The sequence below is a fragment of the Rissa tridactyla genome, chromosome 4, assembly GCF_028500815.1.
Source record: "Rissa tridactyla isolate bRisTri1 chromosome 4, bRisTri1.patW.cur.20221130, whole genome shotgun sequence".
NCBI lineage: Eukaryota > Metazoa > Chordata > Aves > Charadriiformes > Laridae > Rissa > Rissa tridactyla.
In genome coordinates, this window is record NC_071469.1 from 89,829,651 (window position 1) to 89,848,831 (window position 19,181).

A 19,181-nucleotide genomic window follows, 5' to 3' on the forward strand; every position below is an offset into this window, starting at 1 on the left:
TTAAATTCAGAATGTATTCTGCTTTGAAGAAGATTCTCTTTGCCTTCAACACAAATCTGCTGGGCTTATTTTTTCAAGGTATTTTTAAAGACCTTTTTTCCCCCAAAGTGAAGAACCCCAACAGAAATTATTTTAATGAGATAGACATTTAGTTCAACAGAAGAAGTTTCTCCGTGAGAAAAACAAATTAAAAGAATAATTGTGCTTTTAAAAGATAATTAATTAAAAACGGTCGGTGTGGTGACAAATTTAACATCTTGTCTGACATGTTGAGAAGAAGAAAGTGCCTGGAATTGCACAAGTAGAATAAAATGTTCCATTTCACAGCAAGGCCAAGCCTGAGCCTTGTAATTATTTCAAAGGGAGTAAAGGTCATTTTCTATTTGCTACATCTGTATTATGTGAGGCTTCTGCACCAGGCTTACAGAAGCTAACGCATGACCTATTTAGATTGCCCAGATTTCAAAGTCAACTTATACTGTCACAAATGTGATAAAGTAGACATATTCCCTTCTCTAAGTACTGACATAGATGATGTCCAAAGCAGGCTTTTTATTTATAGCTCTGTAAGACAAGAGTTTTCAACTTCTAAGATGCCAGTAGCTGGGAGATCAGAACATGATTTGCCTCTTACTTGCTGTGTTAATCCTTTAGGGGAAGAGTTGTTTGTAGTTAAATTTCAGCATATATTGCTTGGGTTCTCTTCCTGATGTGGATTCTTTATATAACTTGGCTTCAATTGTTGCTTGCTTCTTGAGATGGGAAGAATTTTCCTTCTGCTGTGATTGCATTTCTATGTATATTCATTCAGTAACACCATGAGTCAGAAAGGTACTTTAAAAATGCACCTGCGCACAGAGAAAATATTTGCAGAAAATGCATGTCTATCTTTCTGTGAATGTGACCATTTAAATGCATATCAGGCTTTTTATTTTAATAATCGGTTATTAAGTTTTATGCAGAATTTTGAGGGCAGGCTCTGAGCATGTCAGTTTGTGTTTGCAGTTGTCTAACACTGGAAGATCGAAGCGGGCACATCCAATTCTCCACCCCTCTAGAGTCCAGAATCTCCAATAAAATCAAGATATCAGTGTCAACAATTGAATGAGGGATTGGGCACTGTCTTTTTAGGCCTTGGTAAGAAAGGCAGCAGTTATGTGGTTATATAGAAGTGAATGATAGTCAAGTGTATTGCACCTTGCTTGGTGTATTACTTTAAGTCTTTCTCTTCTGTCTTGGTTAATCCTTCAAAGGGACAAACAGAGCAGGTCAGGATGGAAGGCAAAGGCGTCCATCTGCTGCATTTGACTACCACCAGCTTAATTGTCGTGAAATATTCTGGCTGTTTCTCACAGTCTGCTAGCACTTCTAGCCAAGCTTTTATAGCGAATGTCAGTGCCATGAAACAAATGATCCAGCAGTTGGTTTCAATAAGAAGATCAAATGCAGACCAGGTGGGGTATTGCTGCCTTTGGTTTTTATAAATGGGATCACATAAAATTTAGAGCGAGTGTGAAGTGCATGAAGGGAGAGAGCAGATAAAGTATTGCTCTGATTTAGCGAATGCACTATGAGTGGTGGTTAAGAGGGAAACATGCAGATGTTATAATTCTGCAGGATGTCTCTCTAGGATCAGGATCAGCATACTGGGATGATAATGTGGTGGAGGTAGAACTGAGAAATGTGTGAGATGCTGCTGTTGGGCTGGGGAAGTGAGAGTGCAGTTTGTCACCTGAGCTGGTGAAGGAGAAAGGAGCCTTCAGCACTCATCTGTGTGGCATAAGGGGAGACATTGTCCTCACTTTACAGCTCAACAGCTTTATTGGCAAAATTGTAAGCATGTGTTGAGGATGTCTTTAGTAAATAGACTCGTTTATGCAGGGACACTTGAGTTTTAGAGTGAATGTCATTCAGAACCACTGTGTATGTTTGACCATTTTCTTCCTGGTCACTACATGTGCCTTCTCTCCTCGATTTTTCTTCGACTGTCCAACAAGCATCAGGCTGGCCATAACAACTTTGAGATCAGAGCACTGTGTACACCAGCTGAAAGTCAGGTTTTGAAAAACACCTTTGGAGGTTCGGAAGCATAAAATATGTCTGAAAATGTGGCTACACATCTATCAGTTGAAAAATGCAGATTTTGCTTTTCCTGCTCTTCAACTTGCTTCTTTTTGCCTCTCTCTTTAGCCTTTTAAACTTTTTAGTAATATCTTTCTTGATGCCTCTTTCCTGGAAGTTCTTACCCTGTGGTCTCATTTAAAAGCTGCTGAGAAAAATAGCCTTTCAGGTTGCTGTCTCTATTCAGACAGAACACAAACTTTCAGAGTCTGAGATTAGCGTTGTACCTATTTCCAATCAATTGATTTTGCTTTTAAACTTCCTCCTTTGCTCAGGCATTCCTGTGGTGATGGGCACCTTTGGTGACCACATGCTAACGGTGTCACAAACTGTATTCAACTTTAACCTTCAGATCCACCTCCACTATGATGCTCACATGTAATTTTCAGTCTTTCCTTGGTGTAAACAAGCTTTTGATTACAGGGAAAGTGGACTAACCGTGGCTCAGAGGGGGGTGGGGGAGAAGGCAACAGTTTATATTTGTTAGCAAAGAAATTCTTTTATAAAAGGAAACTTCTCTGATGTGAAACTTCACCCTTGAATAAAGAATTCCTTCTGTAAACTGGTGATCAACTTTCTGAAACTAGGTTTGCAGACCCTAATTTATCAATTATTTAAATCAACTTAAAAATGCTTCATTTAAGCATATATCTAAGCCTAGCTGTATTCACCTGTGATTTTAGTAACAACATTATATCCTATGTTCTCACGAAGACCAGTAATATGCTTTATTGATGATCTGGATTGGACTTAACCTTGAAAGCTACTGTTTTGTAACTTCCATACCAGCCCACATATATAAAAGCTCACATAAAAATTGTTTAGCAAGACTGGAAGGGGAAGTGTGATATGATGGATATTTTATGTTATGAGCATGGAGCCCAATGTTTTGTTTTATGAGCACTGAGCCTAAAACCCAGTATCATTCTCAGAAGCTAACATGATGGATGAACGGTTGGATGTTAAAAGTCTGTTTCCTTTTTTTTTTTCCCTCAGGTTCTGCTGCTTACATGTGCAGAAGATTTAGAATGCGTCCCTGGATTTCGGCAAAAGGTTTTTTATATTGAACAGCCATTCAAATTCACAGAGGACCAGCCAGTTCTGAAACGTATGTTACTTTCATATATAACTATTGTGCAAAAATCAGAGTAGCTTATGTATCCATATTGTTCCTGCCACTTATTAGGAAGCTTTTTTTTGTACATAGGATTTTGACCACTGCCATGATTCTGTCTAGGCTCCCCTGCATTAATCCTATATCTCCACAGACTTCACTCTGTTCCATATGCCATAGATGGCAAAATACTATATATAATTATCCAGGACAATATTGTGAAAACTTAGATCCACTTCTTAAAGTAGATTTACTCTGAATTCTTATAGTCTTTCCTATAATCTTGGAAATCAGGGCTTGCTTATCAAGACTTCACTGTTTCTTTACATGAAATTCAGAGGAGGCTGGATGAAGCAAATTGTTACTACGTGTGTCGTACAACTGGGATATTCAGTAATATTTCCAATGACCAGGTGTCACATTATAAAATCCAATCTGGCATGGTATACTCAAAGCATTAAACTAAAGGAGGCTTAACTATCTTTCATTCCTGACGTCAGTTCATTCACATACTTCTGTGAGTAAGCGTTACAACTTGTTCACTCAGTTCTGGGGCTCTGGGATTTCAAGACCATCAAACTGAGCCAGTACCTTCTCCAATGGTCAATGGTTTTGAAGACTTAAAGATGCTAAGTGCTGCTATTTTCATAACATCTCAACACGCCGGTATTTTTACATGTGATGCATATTATTATTATTAGATTCTTTGTCATGCTTGGTTGCTTGCTGTTGAACTGGGAATTCTTCGAGGTACGCAGTGTGAGACAGCGGTGCTTGGCATCTACATACAGTATCTAGATCCTACAATGTGATATATAGCGATAGTTTAGTCAAACCAAGAAATGCAAAGCAATATTACTCATTAAATGCTCACATTTCCCGTCTCAATTCCCTCCAGATATTGCTACTACATATTGATGTATTTTCACTGTTATGCATGTTTGGACAAAGGTGTAATATCTGTGCACGCTTGCTTCTAAAATGGCACTAACTCTTCAAAATGAAATGTCAGAATTAGTTGCTGGAGTCTATTGAAATTACTCTTAAACTTAAGTCATGCAGCTTTTTGCTGGTTTAACCGGTTAAAAACCTTTAAGATAACACTTATAGTTTAAGCATTTTGGTAAGTTACTTTGTCTGAGTTGCATTTTCAGAGGAAATTTAGATCATAAGTAGTAATATTATTCACAGATTATTCAGTTTAGAAAAGAGATTTCAAACTTCTAACTTCTTCTGACAATTTTAAGTTGTTCTTTTAAAGAACTGATGAACATATCATTCCTACATGGTTAAAAGTAGAAATTAATAGAATATAGGAAGAGTACTAGATTTAATAAGCATGCAAAGTTGAAGATCTATGCAAGTAAAAACAATATTAACAAGTTAGTGTTAACCTGAATAAAAATAACCATTGTTGTATTCTTTGGCTGCTTCTGAACTTCGAGGCTGTAGCGTGTCTGGCCAGATCTCCTGCTGATTTGTGCTTGTCCTCCCAAATACCTGAAGGCCAAGTTGGATTAAGCCAAAGTTGACTGGGCTGCTCTCTGGTGACCCAGCAAACCTCACCGGTGTGAAACCAGCACAATAATTAAGACACCATCATTAATGCAAGGAGGAGATTTAGAAATGCCCGGAAACAATCCTCGGAATTAAATTATTTTAATAAGCAGTCACTAATTTGGCTTAATATGTAATGTTCGACAAAGGCAGACTGTCAATGCATGATTCTAGTTAATTCAATCACTCATAAACAGTATGTCCTTCATGCAGCAGCATTAAACCTCTGCACAGTTTCTTCATTTCAGCTGTCAACAGAATTGATATTTTTAATTGTCTGTTTGAATACACTTTGCATGCTCTTGCATCTTTTTATACCCATTACCCAAGAGCAGTGTAATTTAGCAGTTGCATTGCAATGTGAGGCTTACCAGGGCTATGTAAATTAATAGAGTGAATATGCAAAGCAGGCCTATAGCAGTGATTGCTTTTGTAGTCCTCGATAAGCCAAGGAGCTCCTTAATTCTTTTCTGAAGTGCAATAAAACAGGTTTTTTCATTTTTTTTTTATTTTTCAATTTAAACAAGGACCTACTGTACATTTCATTGCTAGTATCTCCCTTGTAATTAAATATAGGTTATGACTTGTTCTTATGTATTTATTACTTCTACATATGGCAGTGTTAATTATATTTTACATTTACTGCCGGGAAGAAGGAAGAGAAGCCCAAACTGAGGGTGCAGTATTTTATCTTCTTATTCTGGTTTGTACCAATTCTATGCAAAGCCTACTTATAAGTTAGTCATAACATTTAGATGAGTCCAGTTGTGTTTGCATACTCTTCTTCCTGTTAGCCTCACTTAATTCTGTTGCTATTTCTTAGCTTTTTTCTCATTGTGCTCAAGCTGAACTGCCTTTTATTTTTTTCTTTCTGATTTACCATTGCATCTCACTTAATAGCAACATCCAGAGTTGGACAATCTTATTTTGTGAATTTTGTCATTTATTTTTCCTAATTTTGACCTCTCCCCCACCCATCAGACCCTTTTATCTCCTTATAATTTGTGTTTTCCATGACCACAAACAAAATCAGGCGTTGCTCTCCTGCTTCTTGTCCCTTGATGTAGTGGGAAAGGATACATAGAGTCACTTTCTGGAAATTTTAGAGGGTCTGTCCACATAATTATTGTTCTAACAAGCAATTGTGTTACTAGAATTTTTCCTTATAGCTTTTTTTTTTTAGTTTAGACCTAGGACCATTTTCTGCAATCAAATAGAGATCATCATAAAGATTGCTGCATTCTTGATAAGGTGATAATTGACAGCATTTAATTTCAGGTTTTACACCTTTCTGAAACGTTTGTGGCCATGCAGTGCTTCCCCATCAGCAGGCTTGTCTTTGGGAAGGCTGACGGGTCACTCATAGTGACAACGCTTCCTCATGCCAGGCTGATAGAAAGTTCCTAATCAGACTCATCAAACGTGGAAATGTAATTGCGTTACATTAATCATGTTTATACTTAACATACATGAGTCTTGGCTTTTGGGGATATTTTTAATTGACAATGAATCAAATAGTGCACTTGAAAAATTGAGGCAATTAACATAAAGGCGTTAGGTGATGTGTTGTGCATACTAAACTGGGGAATACATTGCCAGTGATTTAAATGTCAAAACAAAGGAAGTTTTGACCCTTACTTGAAAAGCTTTAATTTGGATGTTAATTGATGGCTGACCTCTTCTGTGTCTTACGTGGTAGATTGCATGTTTCAGAGCTTGGGCTGCTTCAAGATCAGGCTTTGTCTGTCTGTGTTTGGGTACTCTTTTAGTCTGTGGATTTTAACAAAGACTTTTCTATTCAACCATATTGAGAATCTTTGTTTACCCATATGATGGGAAATATATTAGTCTGCTTATTAATGCTTAAAGGCAGTTTTTCTGTTGTCTAGCAAAGCTGTAACCTCCAACAAGATATCCTTTGTTCAAACTGAATAATGCTTGTAGAAAGATCAGAGAACACCACTTCTACGATTACAGTATCGCGTGTGTACATGGATCACAGCGCCAGCCGTGCTCGCACCAAAACACTTCCTATTGTTTCTCAGATGATGCCATGTGAGACTTGTGATCTATCCCATCCACTCTTCCCACTTCCGATGCCGTTTGACTGTACAGATGGCCTCTTTCTGTGACTGTTTCAGGCTATCGATATTACTGCTGTTACTCTTGTTTACTGATCCGTACGGCGTGTGTTATCACACACACACTTGATTCATCTCCTCCTGCTTCACTTTTTCTGCAGATTGTATAGAGCTCATGGGGCAGCCTACTTCAATATATAGTAATATGCCAAATCCTCTACAGCGTTTTCACGTGAGGTTTATAGCGGTTTATAGGTTTATAGCTCTTCGTGCTGAATATTGCAGGTTTTAGGTAATTGGAACTACAGGTAGTAGTTGTAGCTTGCAAAAGAACGTGTTCTACTGAGGTAAGATTTTTGGTTTAGCAATTTCTTGCAGGGAAAACTGTCTAGACTTTGGAGTAATAGCTAGATAACTATAGATTTTTCACCTATTCGGGTGTACGGATCTATACAGGTGTACATACCCTTGTTGAAACAGTTGTGGCTATTCAAAACGAAGAAGTCTTTAATACGTTTTGAATTCTACAGTCATCTTAAAACTATTCTCATTTCACATAGATCACTTGCTATGTTAAGAAATGTACTTTAGAAAATGTTGAAAAATGACTAGGTTTCTGCGCTGGGCATGTGGTAGCAGGTTCTATAGAAATGTGTCTGTCAACATTTTTATCCAGATAGCGGAATGCTTTTTATACTCTAAACTAATGGTAATGTGCACATACCCATGTATAGAATTTGAATACCAGAGCTTCAGTTTTGACACTTAAATACGTGATGAAGGCCAGGCGTCCAGGACTCTGTTAGGCCACGTGGACAGAAATATTAAGATTTGAAGCCAGACGGTAGGGATATCTCTTAATCGCACTGTTCCATGTAAATGGCTGTTGGAAGCCAAACTCACGTTACCAAAATTCCAGGAAATATTTGAGGGTATGCAAAATGGTTGCAAAATTATGGAAGTAATATTTGAAGTGGGAGATTGGGAACTTTACAGCATGTTCATGGAGGCAAAGTGAGGAGGATCTTCAAAGGGAAGATCCTTTAGCACTTAAATACCTGAGGCATGGCTTTCTAATTGAAGTTTGGTGCTTAATTCTCACGCAGAGGGAGAAAGCTGTCTGCGTGTGTATTGCAAATATGGACTGTGAGTAAATAATATAAAGCATCTCAGATGTGTCTCTGAATAAATGTATGCAGATTGATATTGCAACATAACAGAATATCATATCCCCTGTTAAACTGCTTTTGCACACGATTAAAGCAAAATAAAACAGGAAAAAATGGTGTTGAGTGCCAGGTGGTCAGATGGTTGCCTTCCAAACAGTGCATGTCAGCTTATTAGCAGGACCTGAGGGGAAATGAGTTTAAAATAGACTGTTTGATTATTTTTTTTTAATGCATATACATTTAATTAAACTAGTTCTTGAAAAGTCTTGATGTTTTGAAAAACATTAGACTGAACAATGCAAAAGAACTATTTAGCCTCTGAAAAACATCTTCAGGGCCTAAGTCAAAATCTCTCAGGAATGTGTTCAGTGCCTGTAAAGTAATGCGGGGAAAGCCATATGTGTCTGTGAAATGTCCTCTTGACATTTTAATTCCAAGGTGGAGGAAATTCAGAGCTAAACTCAGAAAGTGTTTTGTCTCTTCTGTTGAGAAAAACCATGCAACCCTGGTTTAAAAAAAAAAAAAAAAAGTGTGTGAGGATCTTTGCAGTGACAGTAAATGGTCTGTTAATGTGTTGGTCTTGATTTAGGGACGTAAAAGTAGCAGATTACTTGGTTTGAGATTTAATTTTCTTCTGGAGACTCTTAAAAAAAAAAAAAACCAAACCAAAACCAAACATGTAGGCTTTGGTTGGCTGAAGCATGCCAGCTGTTCTTCTAATAGTCTACATCAATGACCGACTGCTCAGTATTAGCAGGCTGGGTCTCTCGCTCAGTGCAGTGCAAACCTTGTATTAATCACGTCCCCAGGTGCTTCAATGGAAGACTTCTCTGTTCGTTTCCAGTTGGCAATTCCAAAACAAAAATCAGATTAACTAAGGGATTACTCCCAAACTGATTAACAATGCAAGCTAAGAGGCAGCCTTATTCTCTGCAGGTGTTTAAACATGTTGGAAGGCCAAAATCTGTCTTTTAGGAAAATACAGGTAGCTTAGCTTCGGATAAATTCAGCAAGCAAATAGTCTGACGCTAATTGCTTATGGTTGACAAAATTTATCAGGGTCATCTTCCTGAGGAAATGAAGGGTAGTGGCATGTGAGTTCTGGTTACAGTTTAGAGCTGGGGTCATGCTGAAGAGGCTACAGCACCAGCCCAGCTTTGTCAGGAGGAAGCTGTTCATATCTGACAAACAGACGCAACGCAAATTGCTACATGCTGAGACATTAATGCATTTCTGTAGCACATAGATTCGTATTTTCCCAGACCGCGTTTCTGACAGAACTTTTAATTTGAGGATCTTAGGAAAGCACCATCCAAAAGAATCATGGCTAGCTAACCTTTTCCATTACATTTCAAAGTGCAGTGTGGACATTTAGCAAGAATTAATGGGAGCATGTGAGGTTAAATCTTCCTTTAAACATAGAATCTCATTTAAGTTAATGATATCTTAAAGCGTGTGAGTATTCTTGAAAATAATTGTAGATGTAGTTCATAATTAATTCTTAGCTTTTAGGATTTCTCTCTACTAATCCAAATCAAATTATAACTTTTCTAATGTAATTATGCTCATGCTTCAACTTGCAGTTTTTCTTTCCCTTTGCGTGTTTAAAGCAGTCTTTCCTGGACAGAGCAATCTGTCTGTCCGCATCAGCTATTGTCTGCTTTAATGGCCACGTCTCCTTCTTAACATAGCTTTCTTGTGGCATCTGATCTCTCGGTCTGGCTTTGAGAATAAGTAACACTGGCAGTAAACTCATGAAGCCTTTCAGAAATTTATTAGATGGAGTGCTTTTTTTCTAGCCTGGAGGCTAGGGTTCTTGACTTTGTCTTATGTCTCTGTTCAGTTTATCCACCCAAACTCTTTCCTCTAGAGTAGGGAAAGGAAAAAGTAACTTTTTATGGATTGATCCTGAAAACCCTAGTCATTTTGAAATGAGTTTGTACATATTTGTATGCCTTGTACCTACTGCTTCTTCTTGGGCAGACAAGTGAAGCTGTAGATAGTAGAGTAAGTGCATGACATGTTCTGTGATGTGAATAACAACTAAAATGTTTGTGTTCTGGGTTTTGTTTTGTTTTGTGTGTTTTTTTTTTTTTTTTTTAATCCCTGAAAAAATCCCAACCCTGGTGAGTGGTAGGATTTGCTGAAATAAGAAATTGTCTAAAGAAAGCCTACCTGAAAGGGATTATCTTTAACAAAAATCTGAAATTCCTTTACCAAAGAACTCTTTTTAAACCAGGTGAAAAATAAAATTGGGAGCCCTGGGAAGGCCTAAAAGATGATTCCTATAGGGATCTGGGATGTTGCTTTTTTAGATAGGAGCTCCACTTTCAGTACTAGCTTTGATTTTTCTTTCTTTAAAAGAAAAAAAAAACCCAAACAACAAAATCATCAGTGCAACCTTCTCTCTGTCTTGGCTGTGGAGAGAACTGAAGCAGAACCGAGGGTGCTTTAAAGAATGCAGCAGCATGGAGTCAATTCTGGAGCCGCTTACATGCAGCTGACAGCAAAAGAGAAATTCAACACTGAAGTTGTAGCCAGCATTGGTATTTCTGATACTTTTGAAATGCTTGCTAGCAAGGACCAGAGCTTAAATGCTGGCTAGACTGAAGTAAATGGTAATCTGATTGATGCATGGGACCATTCTGCGGCCAGGGATTCCGGTTTATTTTACTGAAGGGCAAATTGCAAATCTCTTGCATCCCTTATCAACAGTGGTGTGAACGCTTTGGCTAGACCTAGGTTTATGTATTAACTGAGTTGTTCTGTCTCACAGTTTTTGCCAAAATACTGAAAAGCAGGTTGGAGAAAATGGCTGCTTTTTTAAATTTTATTTTTATTATATTCTATAACTAGAATATATTTTTATTCTCTACTAACCATACTAATAAGAAACACTGCTTGTATAAATGCATTCAGGCACATGGGTTTTGTTTACCTTCTTTTGTGTGGCAGTGAACTAGCAGCAACAGAAAATGTGCTCTGGTTTTCTAGAAAACCAAATTGCCTGGTTACAAGTAAGACTCCTGCAGACTTTTTTTTAGATGGAATTTTAATTACAGTGCCAGCTCTCAACACCTACAGTAAAACAGTAGGGAGAACACTATAATTTGACCTTTATGAAACATTAACACCAACCTATACGAAAATATAACTTCAACTTTTTAAAAAATAAATACGGTGGGAGGCTGAATTCAAGAAATTATGAAAATAAAGTGTGCATGTAGTATTTTTACTTTTCAAAAAAACCATAAAAATATGCTAGGGTGGACACCAAAGTGACATTGGAGTGTTTGGTTCCCTGTAGCCATCTTCTGGTCCTCATATAAAAATGCTGCACAGTTGGCAGAAGAATCTTTTGATGGTTTTACCATGCCTTGGGGAAAGCGGTCCTGCTGCGAGGCTTAGAATAAAGGATACTGCACAAACAATACGCGAAATGTTGATGTATGAAAAACAGAACCTGTTTCTTCCCCCAGAAGAGTCAATTCAGGAAACTTCAGGTGTGCACTCATTCCCTCTGGATCTCTTCTTGTCACTCTTCTGCCTCTTCTCCCTCGCTGTGTTCCATGGGGGGCATAATTATTCCCGACAGTCAACTGTTGTGAATTGCACCCCGGGCCAAGTGCTCCTTTCCCCTGCTGAGAGTCACAAAAGAATGAGGTGGGGCTGAGGAGGAGGAACAGAGCAGGACAGTTTATACCTGAGTTGAATGGGAATGTCAATGCAATGGCACTGTTGGAACATGGAATGGTAACAGTACGGGCTCCCAGCTGTATGCAGCACCATAAATGGTTACAAATACGAACATGTTTTGGGTTAATCCTGGTTAAAATAGTCCCCGAGTCATGGTGTGGGAGCTCAAAGTATTTTGTAGTTCTTCCGTCATGGAAAAAGAGGGTCAAGAGTGTGCTCCAGGTCTTCAATTTTCTTCAGTATCATTCAAAACATAGTTTAATCAATTTTACCCTTTCTTTTTTTGTGAAACTGAATTGAAGTTGTAAATATAAGGATACTTTAAACAAATTGTTTTTATGTCCCATAATAAAAGTAAAATTTGAAGATGTTTGAATGCCAAGGTTGTAAGTTGCTTTTATGTGACCTAAACTATTTTTGTTTTCATTGCTTATCTCACATTTATTTTGCTGTTTGTTTGACAGGTGAAGCATTAACTGCCCAGATCTATCATTCTTTCCTTGTACTTCTGATACTACATTTCAGAACACATTACATTATGGATAGCTGCTGTTAGTAAGATGCACCCATTTCTTTGATGCATAATGCTATATGCCAGATATACTGGGGAAGAGAAGGAGTAAGAGCGTATATCGCTTTCTGGGAAAGAAACATTTTAGTACTCAAACTTTCACCAACCTAATGGTTCACAGGCCCATTTAAGGTTAAAAGTTGTCTTGAAGAGCTGTCACACTTGGCGTGGTGTGTCCGTATTGCTGTGGGGAACAGCGTGATTCCAGGAGTTGCTCTATTTGCGTTCAAGGAGAGGCTTTCTCTGCCTGTCTCAGTGCTTGAGGAAGGAGGGGATGAAATATTTGCAGCAGAGCGGCTCCTCTTTTTCGGCGTGCAATGCTCAGCCCCAGCCCTGGTGACCAGAGGGTTTCCTTAGACCTGAAGGCCAGGCAGGCCTGAGAGAAGCATAAGGGAGTTTCTTTAATTCCTCTGTATGAGTTTGCGTTCAAACATGATGCTGGACTGAAATATATGAAGAAGGTCAGGAGGCAGCTAGTAAATATTGTGGCCAGGGAGCTTCTCAGGGATTCAGTGGGGCTGAAGAAAGGGCCATGAACTCAGTTGCCTAAGAGTAAGTGTTTGGCTCTCTAGTTACTATAGCTTTGGAGTGTTTTGTTTTTTTTCTTTTACATTTTTTTTTTGTTTAATGTTGACTCTTCTAGGCAAAAGTGGCGCTCAGCCTGGCTTGTATTTGTGGAAAAGCAACTCAAGTGTGACACAGAAGAAAATAGGAAATAGTGATTTTTACAATATTTTTCTAGAGAAATGAAAACACTACTGTGGAAGTTATACAGTATAATTTGCATCATTTACACTTTTAAAAGTTAGGTTTCTGACACAGGAAATAGTCTAAAATTAACTTAACGGAGCCGATCAGTTCACTGTTCTGATTAATAAGAAAATGCAGTGCTCCAAATGTTCTGTAAGATTTGGTGTTCCTTCTGAGAAATGTCAGATCTTATGCAGGTAGGCAGAAGCTTTTTGGCATAATAGAATAGCGGCTTCTGTCGACTGTAAATCAAAATAAGAAACTTTATTAAAAATGATATTATTACTTCTGGCACTTTACTTTTATTCTTTGTGACACTGTCTTTAATAGCTTCTCCAATAAAGTTAGAAGAAACTGAAATATAGAAGCTTTATCACTTACATAATAAATCTATTAATCTTAATGCTTTGGGAAATATTAGGCATTGACAACTTACTACTGTTTTTATAAGCCAGCATCACTTCCCAGAATTGTATGAGACTAACTACAGTTAGCACTGATAATTAATTGAAATGAAATGTACGACGAATGAGTGCTGGCTCTGTTTGACTTAACTCTTTCCGGCACCTTAGCTGTGCTTTAGATCCTGATTTAGCAAGGTATTTAAGCAGCAACTTAATTTAAGTTCCTTCCACACTCTCTATAGAGAAATTTGACTTTACTTCAGTGTACCATATGCTTAAATTCTTTTAGCTTCAGCACAAGTTTTTGCTTACGCAAAATGTTTGCCCTTTGGAAAAGGCTTGGCAATGGCAGAACTGTAAGGTGACCGTTAGCTATGCAGCCGTGCAAAAGAAAGGGCATATAAGTTTCCTAGCACGTGCGTGTTTTGTGCTGGAGCAGGTGATTTGGAGTGATTATGCTCAGAACCATAAATACAGCAAGAAGTTCAGCTTCCACAGATGAGTGCTCTTTCTGCTGAAGTTTGGTTTTCCTGCAAAATTCTGTGCCAAAACTCGCATTCTTCCTTGCCGCAAGTGGTACTGGATTTTAGGTAACTGGGCAAACAAATCTAGACTGGTATTTTCTTAATGTTCTTTTAATGACTTCTTAAATGTAATGGATGGGATGAGCACTGAAATTGGGTGACGGCTGGTGCCACAGCCCCGCTGCCTCCAGTATGTGGGCGAGAGCCTCAGGAAGTCGGGCTGCTGGCAGGGCTCCTGCCGAGGAATGAGCAGCAGCTGCCTTGGGCTAGGGGAGAACAGCCCTTGCTGGAACAGCTGGCGCTGCCCCCACGAGAACTGACAGATTTAAAAGTTTAATAAGGATATAAATATTCGTTAAGTAAGATCAAAGGCCGGGCTTAACGTGACCAGATTGGAAATGGTAGGTCATAGGTAAAGGTCATGTAGTTGTTCTCTGTCTATCTTTACACTGGTCTCTTATGCAGGTCTATAATACAGTCTTTGCCCCAGAGCTGGGGGTTTAGAAAACCCAGTAGCAGCCCCTGATTTCAGTTTGTCCTCTGTGGAAGTATCTGCATGAGTTTAATACAGTATTGCCAGCTTAGCAATGGTGGGAGAGAGCCAGTGAGAGAGCCGGTTTCACTCAGGATGAAATCTTGAGTGCTTACTTCCATCAAGACAAGGGAAATAGTTGCGCCCACAAAGATCGATTAAAGAGCCTATTTAGACCAAAAGAGCCCTAGGAGGTCCACAGGCATTGTGGACTTTGCACGGCCTGTGGGCAGGAGCCTGATGGAATGGGCAGGTGTGAGATGCAGACCGTGGGACGGCTGCAGGTGGGACTCCGCTGGGCAGTTTGGGTAGGGCTGTCCAGAAGCAAGAATGGCACCTCCTGCCTTTCTGGGTTGTTTAAAAAAAGAAACAACCACCCCCAATCAACCAAAACCCCGCCAAAACAAACAAAAAACCCCAATGGAAACTACTAGAGCCCTCAAAGCAAAATTCAGGCAAATACAGCATACTAGACAGCAAACCTCTGCTTCTCCCTGTCCTCTCATCTCTCTGTGACAGTCTTCAAGATCTTATGTGCCACACAATGTTTTCTCATCGAGGCTTTCCTGCAGAGCTTTTACTTGAATCTACATGTGCCATATACCCAGGAGAGTGAAATTTAGCGGCGCGTGTGTGCCCTCACTTCACCCTTCTGTTGCCTCTTCCTTCTGTTGAAACTGTTATACTTTAAAGGGATTAATTACATAAGGATCAAATGAGTGACTCCATAGCCTGGTAGTTTGCCCATTTCCACAGCAGCAAAGTTATTGTTTCAGTCTGTGCTCACCTGAGTGCTTATACTTTTTAATCCTTTTTTTTTTTTAAAAAAAAGAGAAGTATTAGTGATTTAAAACTAAGTATTTTTATAGGTATTTTAATAAGTATTCATGGAGCTGGAACTGGAACCTGCTGGTGATGTGTGCATGAGAATATTTGGATATAATGATTTCAAAGTATATAGAAACATTTAAACATCAGGTTCAGCAGGAAGCAGGGGAACAAGTGCCTCATTCTCTGGATTTTCAAGCCACATGTGAGAGTATCATCCCTCTGATTTGCCTTTTTTCCTGCAATGATTAATTGGATACAACTGAAATGGCCCCAAAAAAGTGAGCTGATGCCGCTTGCTGCTTAGGAGAGTTTTCTAAAATGTAGAGGAGATAGTACATGCTCCAGTAGCTTCGAGCAAGCAGAGCAGCTGAACTGGAGCCTTCCAGATCCTGGTGGAATGCTGGAGCTACTGGGTACGTGAAAAACATCATGGCTCTTCCTCCTCCACTTTTATTCATTTTGGCAAGAAAAGGATTTTTCTTTTGAGTTTGATCCTGGTGGAACCCGTTTTGTCAACACCTTCTGCTTGGCAGCTGAACCAAAAATAAATTATTTGCACAGCTCTAATGGTGTCAGTAAATTGATTTCCGTAGAACAAGACTGCATTTCCTCTCTGCAATGCTCTAAAGTGATCGTTATTAATGATAAATGACAATAGAAATTTTGCAGAGAAATTAATAACTTAGATGTTGCTATGAAATGAGAAAAACAACATGGATGCCCTTGAAGGATCCTGAACACCTCTTCCTTTGCGCATCATCTCCTCCTTGTTCATTAATAAATTATAGGAAAGGCATACTCTGATTTATTTGCCATCTGGCTCACTCTATTAAGAGCAGTGTTATCAAAAGCAAAGGAGATTATCTGGCTGTGTTACCTGGGCCTGCCATCTTGCATGCCAGCAGGACACGTGAGTCGTTGGTATTTCACTTGTTTTTTTCAGAACAAAACTTAAGACCTCAACTTGAAGTTATAACGGTTGATTTCCACGCTTGAATTAGTAAGCTTGTACTTCCTCAGCTGCATTTATTTCAGAGTTTTCAGATGGGCAAACGGTGGAGAAATCTTCCCTTCAAAGAAGGGAATGAAACTAGGATGAACAAATTATCTTTAAAGAAGACTTTTTGAATAGCAGTATCTCATTTGCTTCTAATAAATTGACCTGATCTTAAGGCTCCTTTTATGCCATGCTGAAACTAGCAACGGCGTTTGCCAGTTCTACTGTCAAAACTGAACTCTGCAAAGTCTGACGTTCAGTAACGTGTGCAAATCATGGTCTGTGTACTTTCCTCCCAATTTTGTGCTAAAAAAGTCTAATTGGTAGGATTACAGGAACTGAAACAAAATGGGGGAAAACATACTTCTTCCCACCCCCAAGAAAGACAGAAATATAATTGACTATTTTGATTTGAAGCTTCCAAGGTTTTGGTAGAAAACTCCTGTGGTATACTCATGAAATCTTACAGGAATTATAAAAGTGCTGAACACTCATCTGTGAATGCCATTTGTAGCTGACTCCATGCAGCTCTGTTTTACCTTTGGAAAGTAAAATCAATTTCAGATTAACTTTGACGGGGAGGTGTTGAGGTACGTGATTCAGCACTTACTCAAATATTTCTGCCAGCCTGTTGGGAAGACACAGAATTGTGATGGATATTATCAATAACACTGCTAGCCTGAAAGTAAAATTGGCAAACTAAGTTAAGGAACAATTTCTTGCCTTGTCCTGGCACACTACGTGAAAAACTAAATCTTAAGTTAATATTGGTGTACAAACCCAAAACTTACCTTGAGATTTAGGAGCTTTTTCCCCCTCTACCCTCCTTTTGCAAAATAATGCTGCTATTGCTTATACTGTGTTAGAGGTTCCATTTTGAAATCTGGAACAGGATTTTTGTAGTCTGAAATAGTGTGTTTGGTGTAAGTCAGTATAGCCTGATTGAAGCAATGAGGGATTTCATTCTTTTTATCCACAATCTTTGAGCTATATTTAATAACACTTTATAATAATCTTTCCACTATACTGAATTATGTATTGATTTTTTTTTTACAGTAGCTTCATTGTGGAATTCCAGAAGGAAAATAGGCTTTTAGATGTCAACCTGAAACTCTTTACAATTTTGAATATACCATTACGTATAATTCTGTGAGCACCTAATCAGATGTCATTTGATTTCAATGAAACAACTCTCATTGACTTTACTGAGAGGTGGCTGAGACTCGGATTGAACTATTGCCATGTTATTGAAAGTATAATAAGCATTTTGATTCAATTTTCAGTCTTTCATGGTCTTATATTTTTAGCTCTGCTATGCATCTGGTCATGCCGCATCTAGTAATGCGTAGGGTACCGCAATCCCTGACTGTAGCTTTCAGGGAGACGCTTGTTGACTTTAAAAGTAAAAATTAGTTACGTGTTTTGAATTGTAAATGTTATTGGTGGGAGCTATTGCCGATGCTGTGTGTTACAGAGAAGGAATGTGGGAGATGGGTTTGCGGCTTTGGTTGCATGGGCTCCTTTGGCTGAAGTTCCCAAGGTTAACAGCTCTGTTGCAAGCAGAGGTCTCTGATCATTGATTTTTAGTGGCTGCTGTTACAGAAAGTAAGAGTGGCATTTGAGAGAGACAAAGCACCTTATTAAAGTTAATGCCTTTGATTTGCTTCAAATCAGCTGTAATCCATGTGGACCTGTCATAACTTGTACCTTGCTTGGTCACAGCAATAAGTCTAAAACTGTCATGTAATCTGCATCAACGCTTGTGCACAAGAGAAATTACATGTACTGCTTACTAAAGTTGGTGTCGTGGTATTTATCTCTCATTGCTTGGAAGGTTACCCTCAGCTTAATTGGTGTGTCTCATTATTTATATTGCTAGGGAAAAAAAAAAAAAAAGATTAAATACCAGGAGAGAAAGATAACAGAGGTTTTGCTTCATAAGATAAATAAAAATCAATTTTAGTTTGTTTCTAAACATGATAAATGTAGCTAGGTTTTTCAGTCTTCCCTGCCGCCCCCAAAGTCTTGAGCCTCCTGAGGATAATCTTAATAGGATAAAGTGGCCTTTGAAAGGCAATTAGCAAGATTCCTATGAACTGGTCCATGTGTGTGCTGGGCTCAAAACCCTCCTGATTAATGCTCATCTTAATTCCATTTCTTAGAATTTATTTACTCATTTCATGTATAATGTATCTAGTTCCTTTAACCCTGCTCTGTGATTTGAAAACATATTGCTGTGTTTCAACATGTACAGCTGCGCTTCTACCTGTTGCTGTTGCGAGCAGACAACAGCCGGGATGCGCGTTGGTCACTCGGACACTTCTGCTGGCCTGGAGCAGGGGGGTTGAGTCCTAACGGTCCAGGACTATTTTTCGCTAACTGATGAGCTTGCTTCAGGTTTGGGGTAGGTTTCTTAAGTAGACACACGATTTTTTTTCAGCACAGGAGAGAGAGTTTTATATAGCGCTCTGAGTACTGTGTGTATCTGAAGAGACTTTTAACAGGGGTCCCTAGTAATTAAAATACCAAATTCACTAGTTGATATTAGATTTTCATAAGATTATGATGCAGCAGCCACACGTGGGCTATATAATAATGAAAAGTGAGCTTAGATCACAATCAATACAATGTCTGATCAATACAAATAATATTGTAAAGATGCCTATAAAAAATGGGATCAGCGAGGAAGATATGGCTTTTTAGGATGAAATTCAGCACCTTGTGTCAGCTCTCTTGATTTTATTCGAGAGGAATCATGTTTCCTGGGAGGCGTACAACTCCCACTGTAACAAAGCTCAGTGGAAAGTTCTTCTTTCTTAACATATGCCTTAGGT

General features: G+C 38.7%; 1 protein-coding gene across 2 annotated transcripts in view; it reads left to right on the plus strand.

Annotated features, from left to right (window-relative positions):
- CDH13 (cadherin 13) overlaps positions 1–19,181 on the plus strand; it is a 507,409-nt gene that overhangs the window by 90,369 nt on the left and 397,859 nt on the right. For both annotated transcript variants that reach the window (XM_054197627.1, XM_054197628.1), the window contains exon 2: positions 3,118–3,229. In XM_054197627.1, coding sequence (XP_054053602.1) covers positions 3,118–3,229 — 112 coding nt within the window. The remainder of the gene's footprint in view (positions 1–3,117; positions 3,230–19,181) is intronic.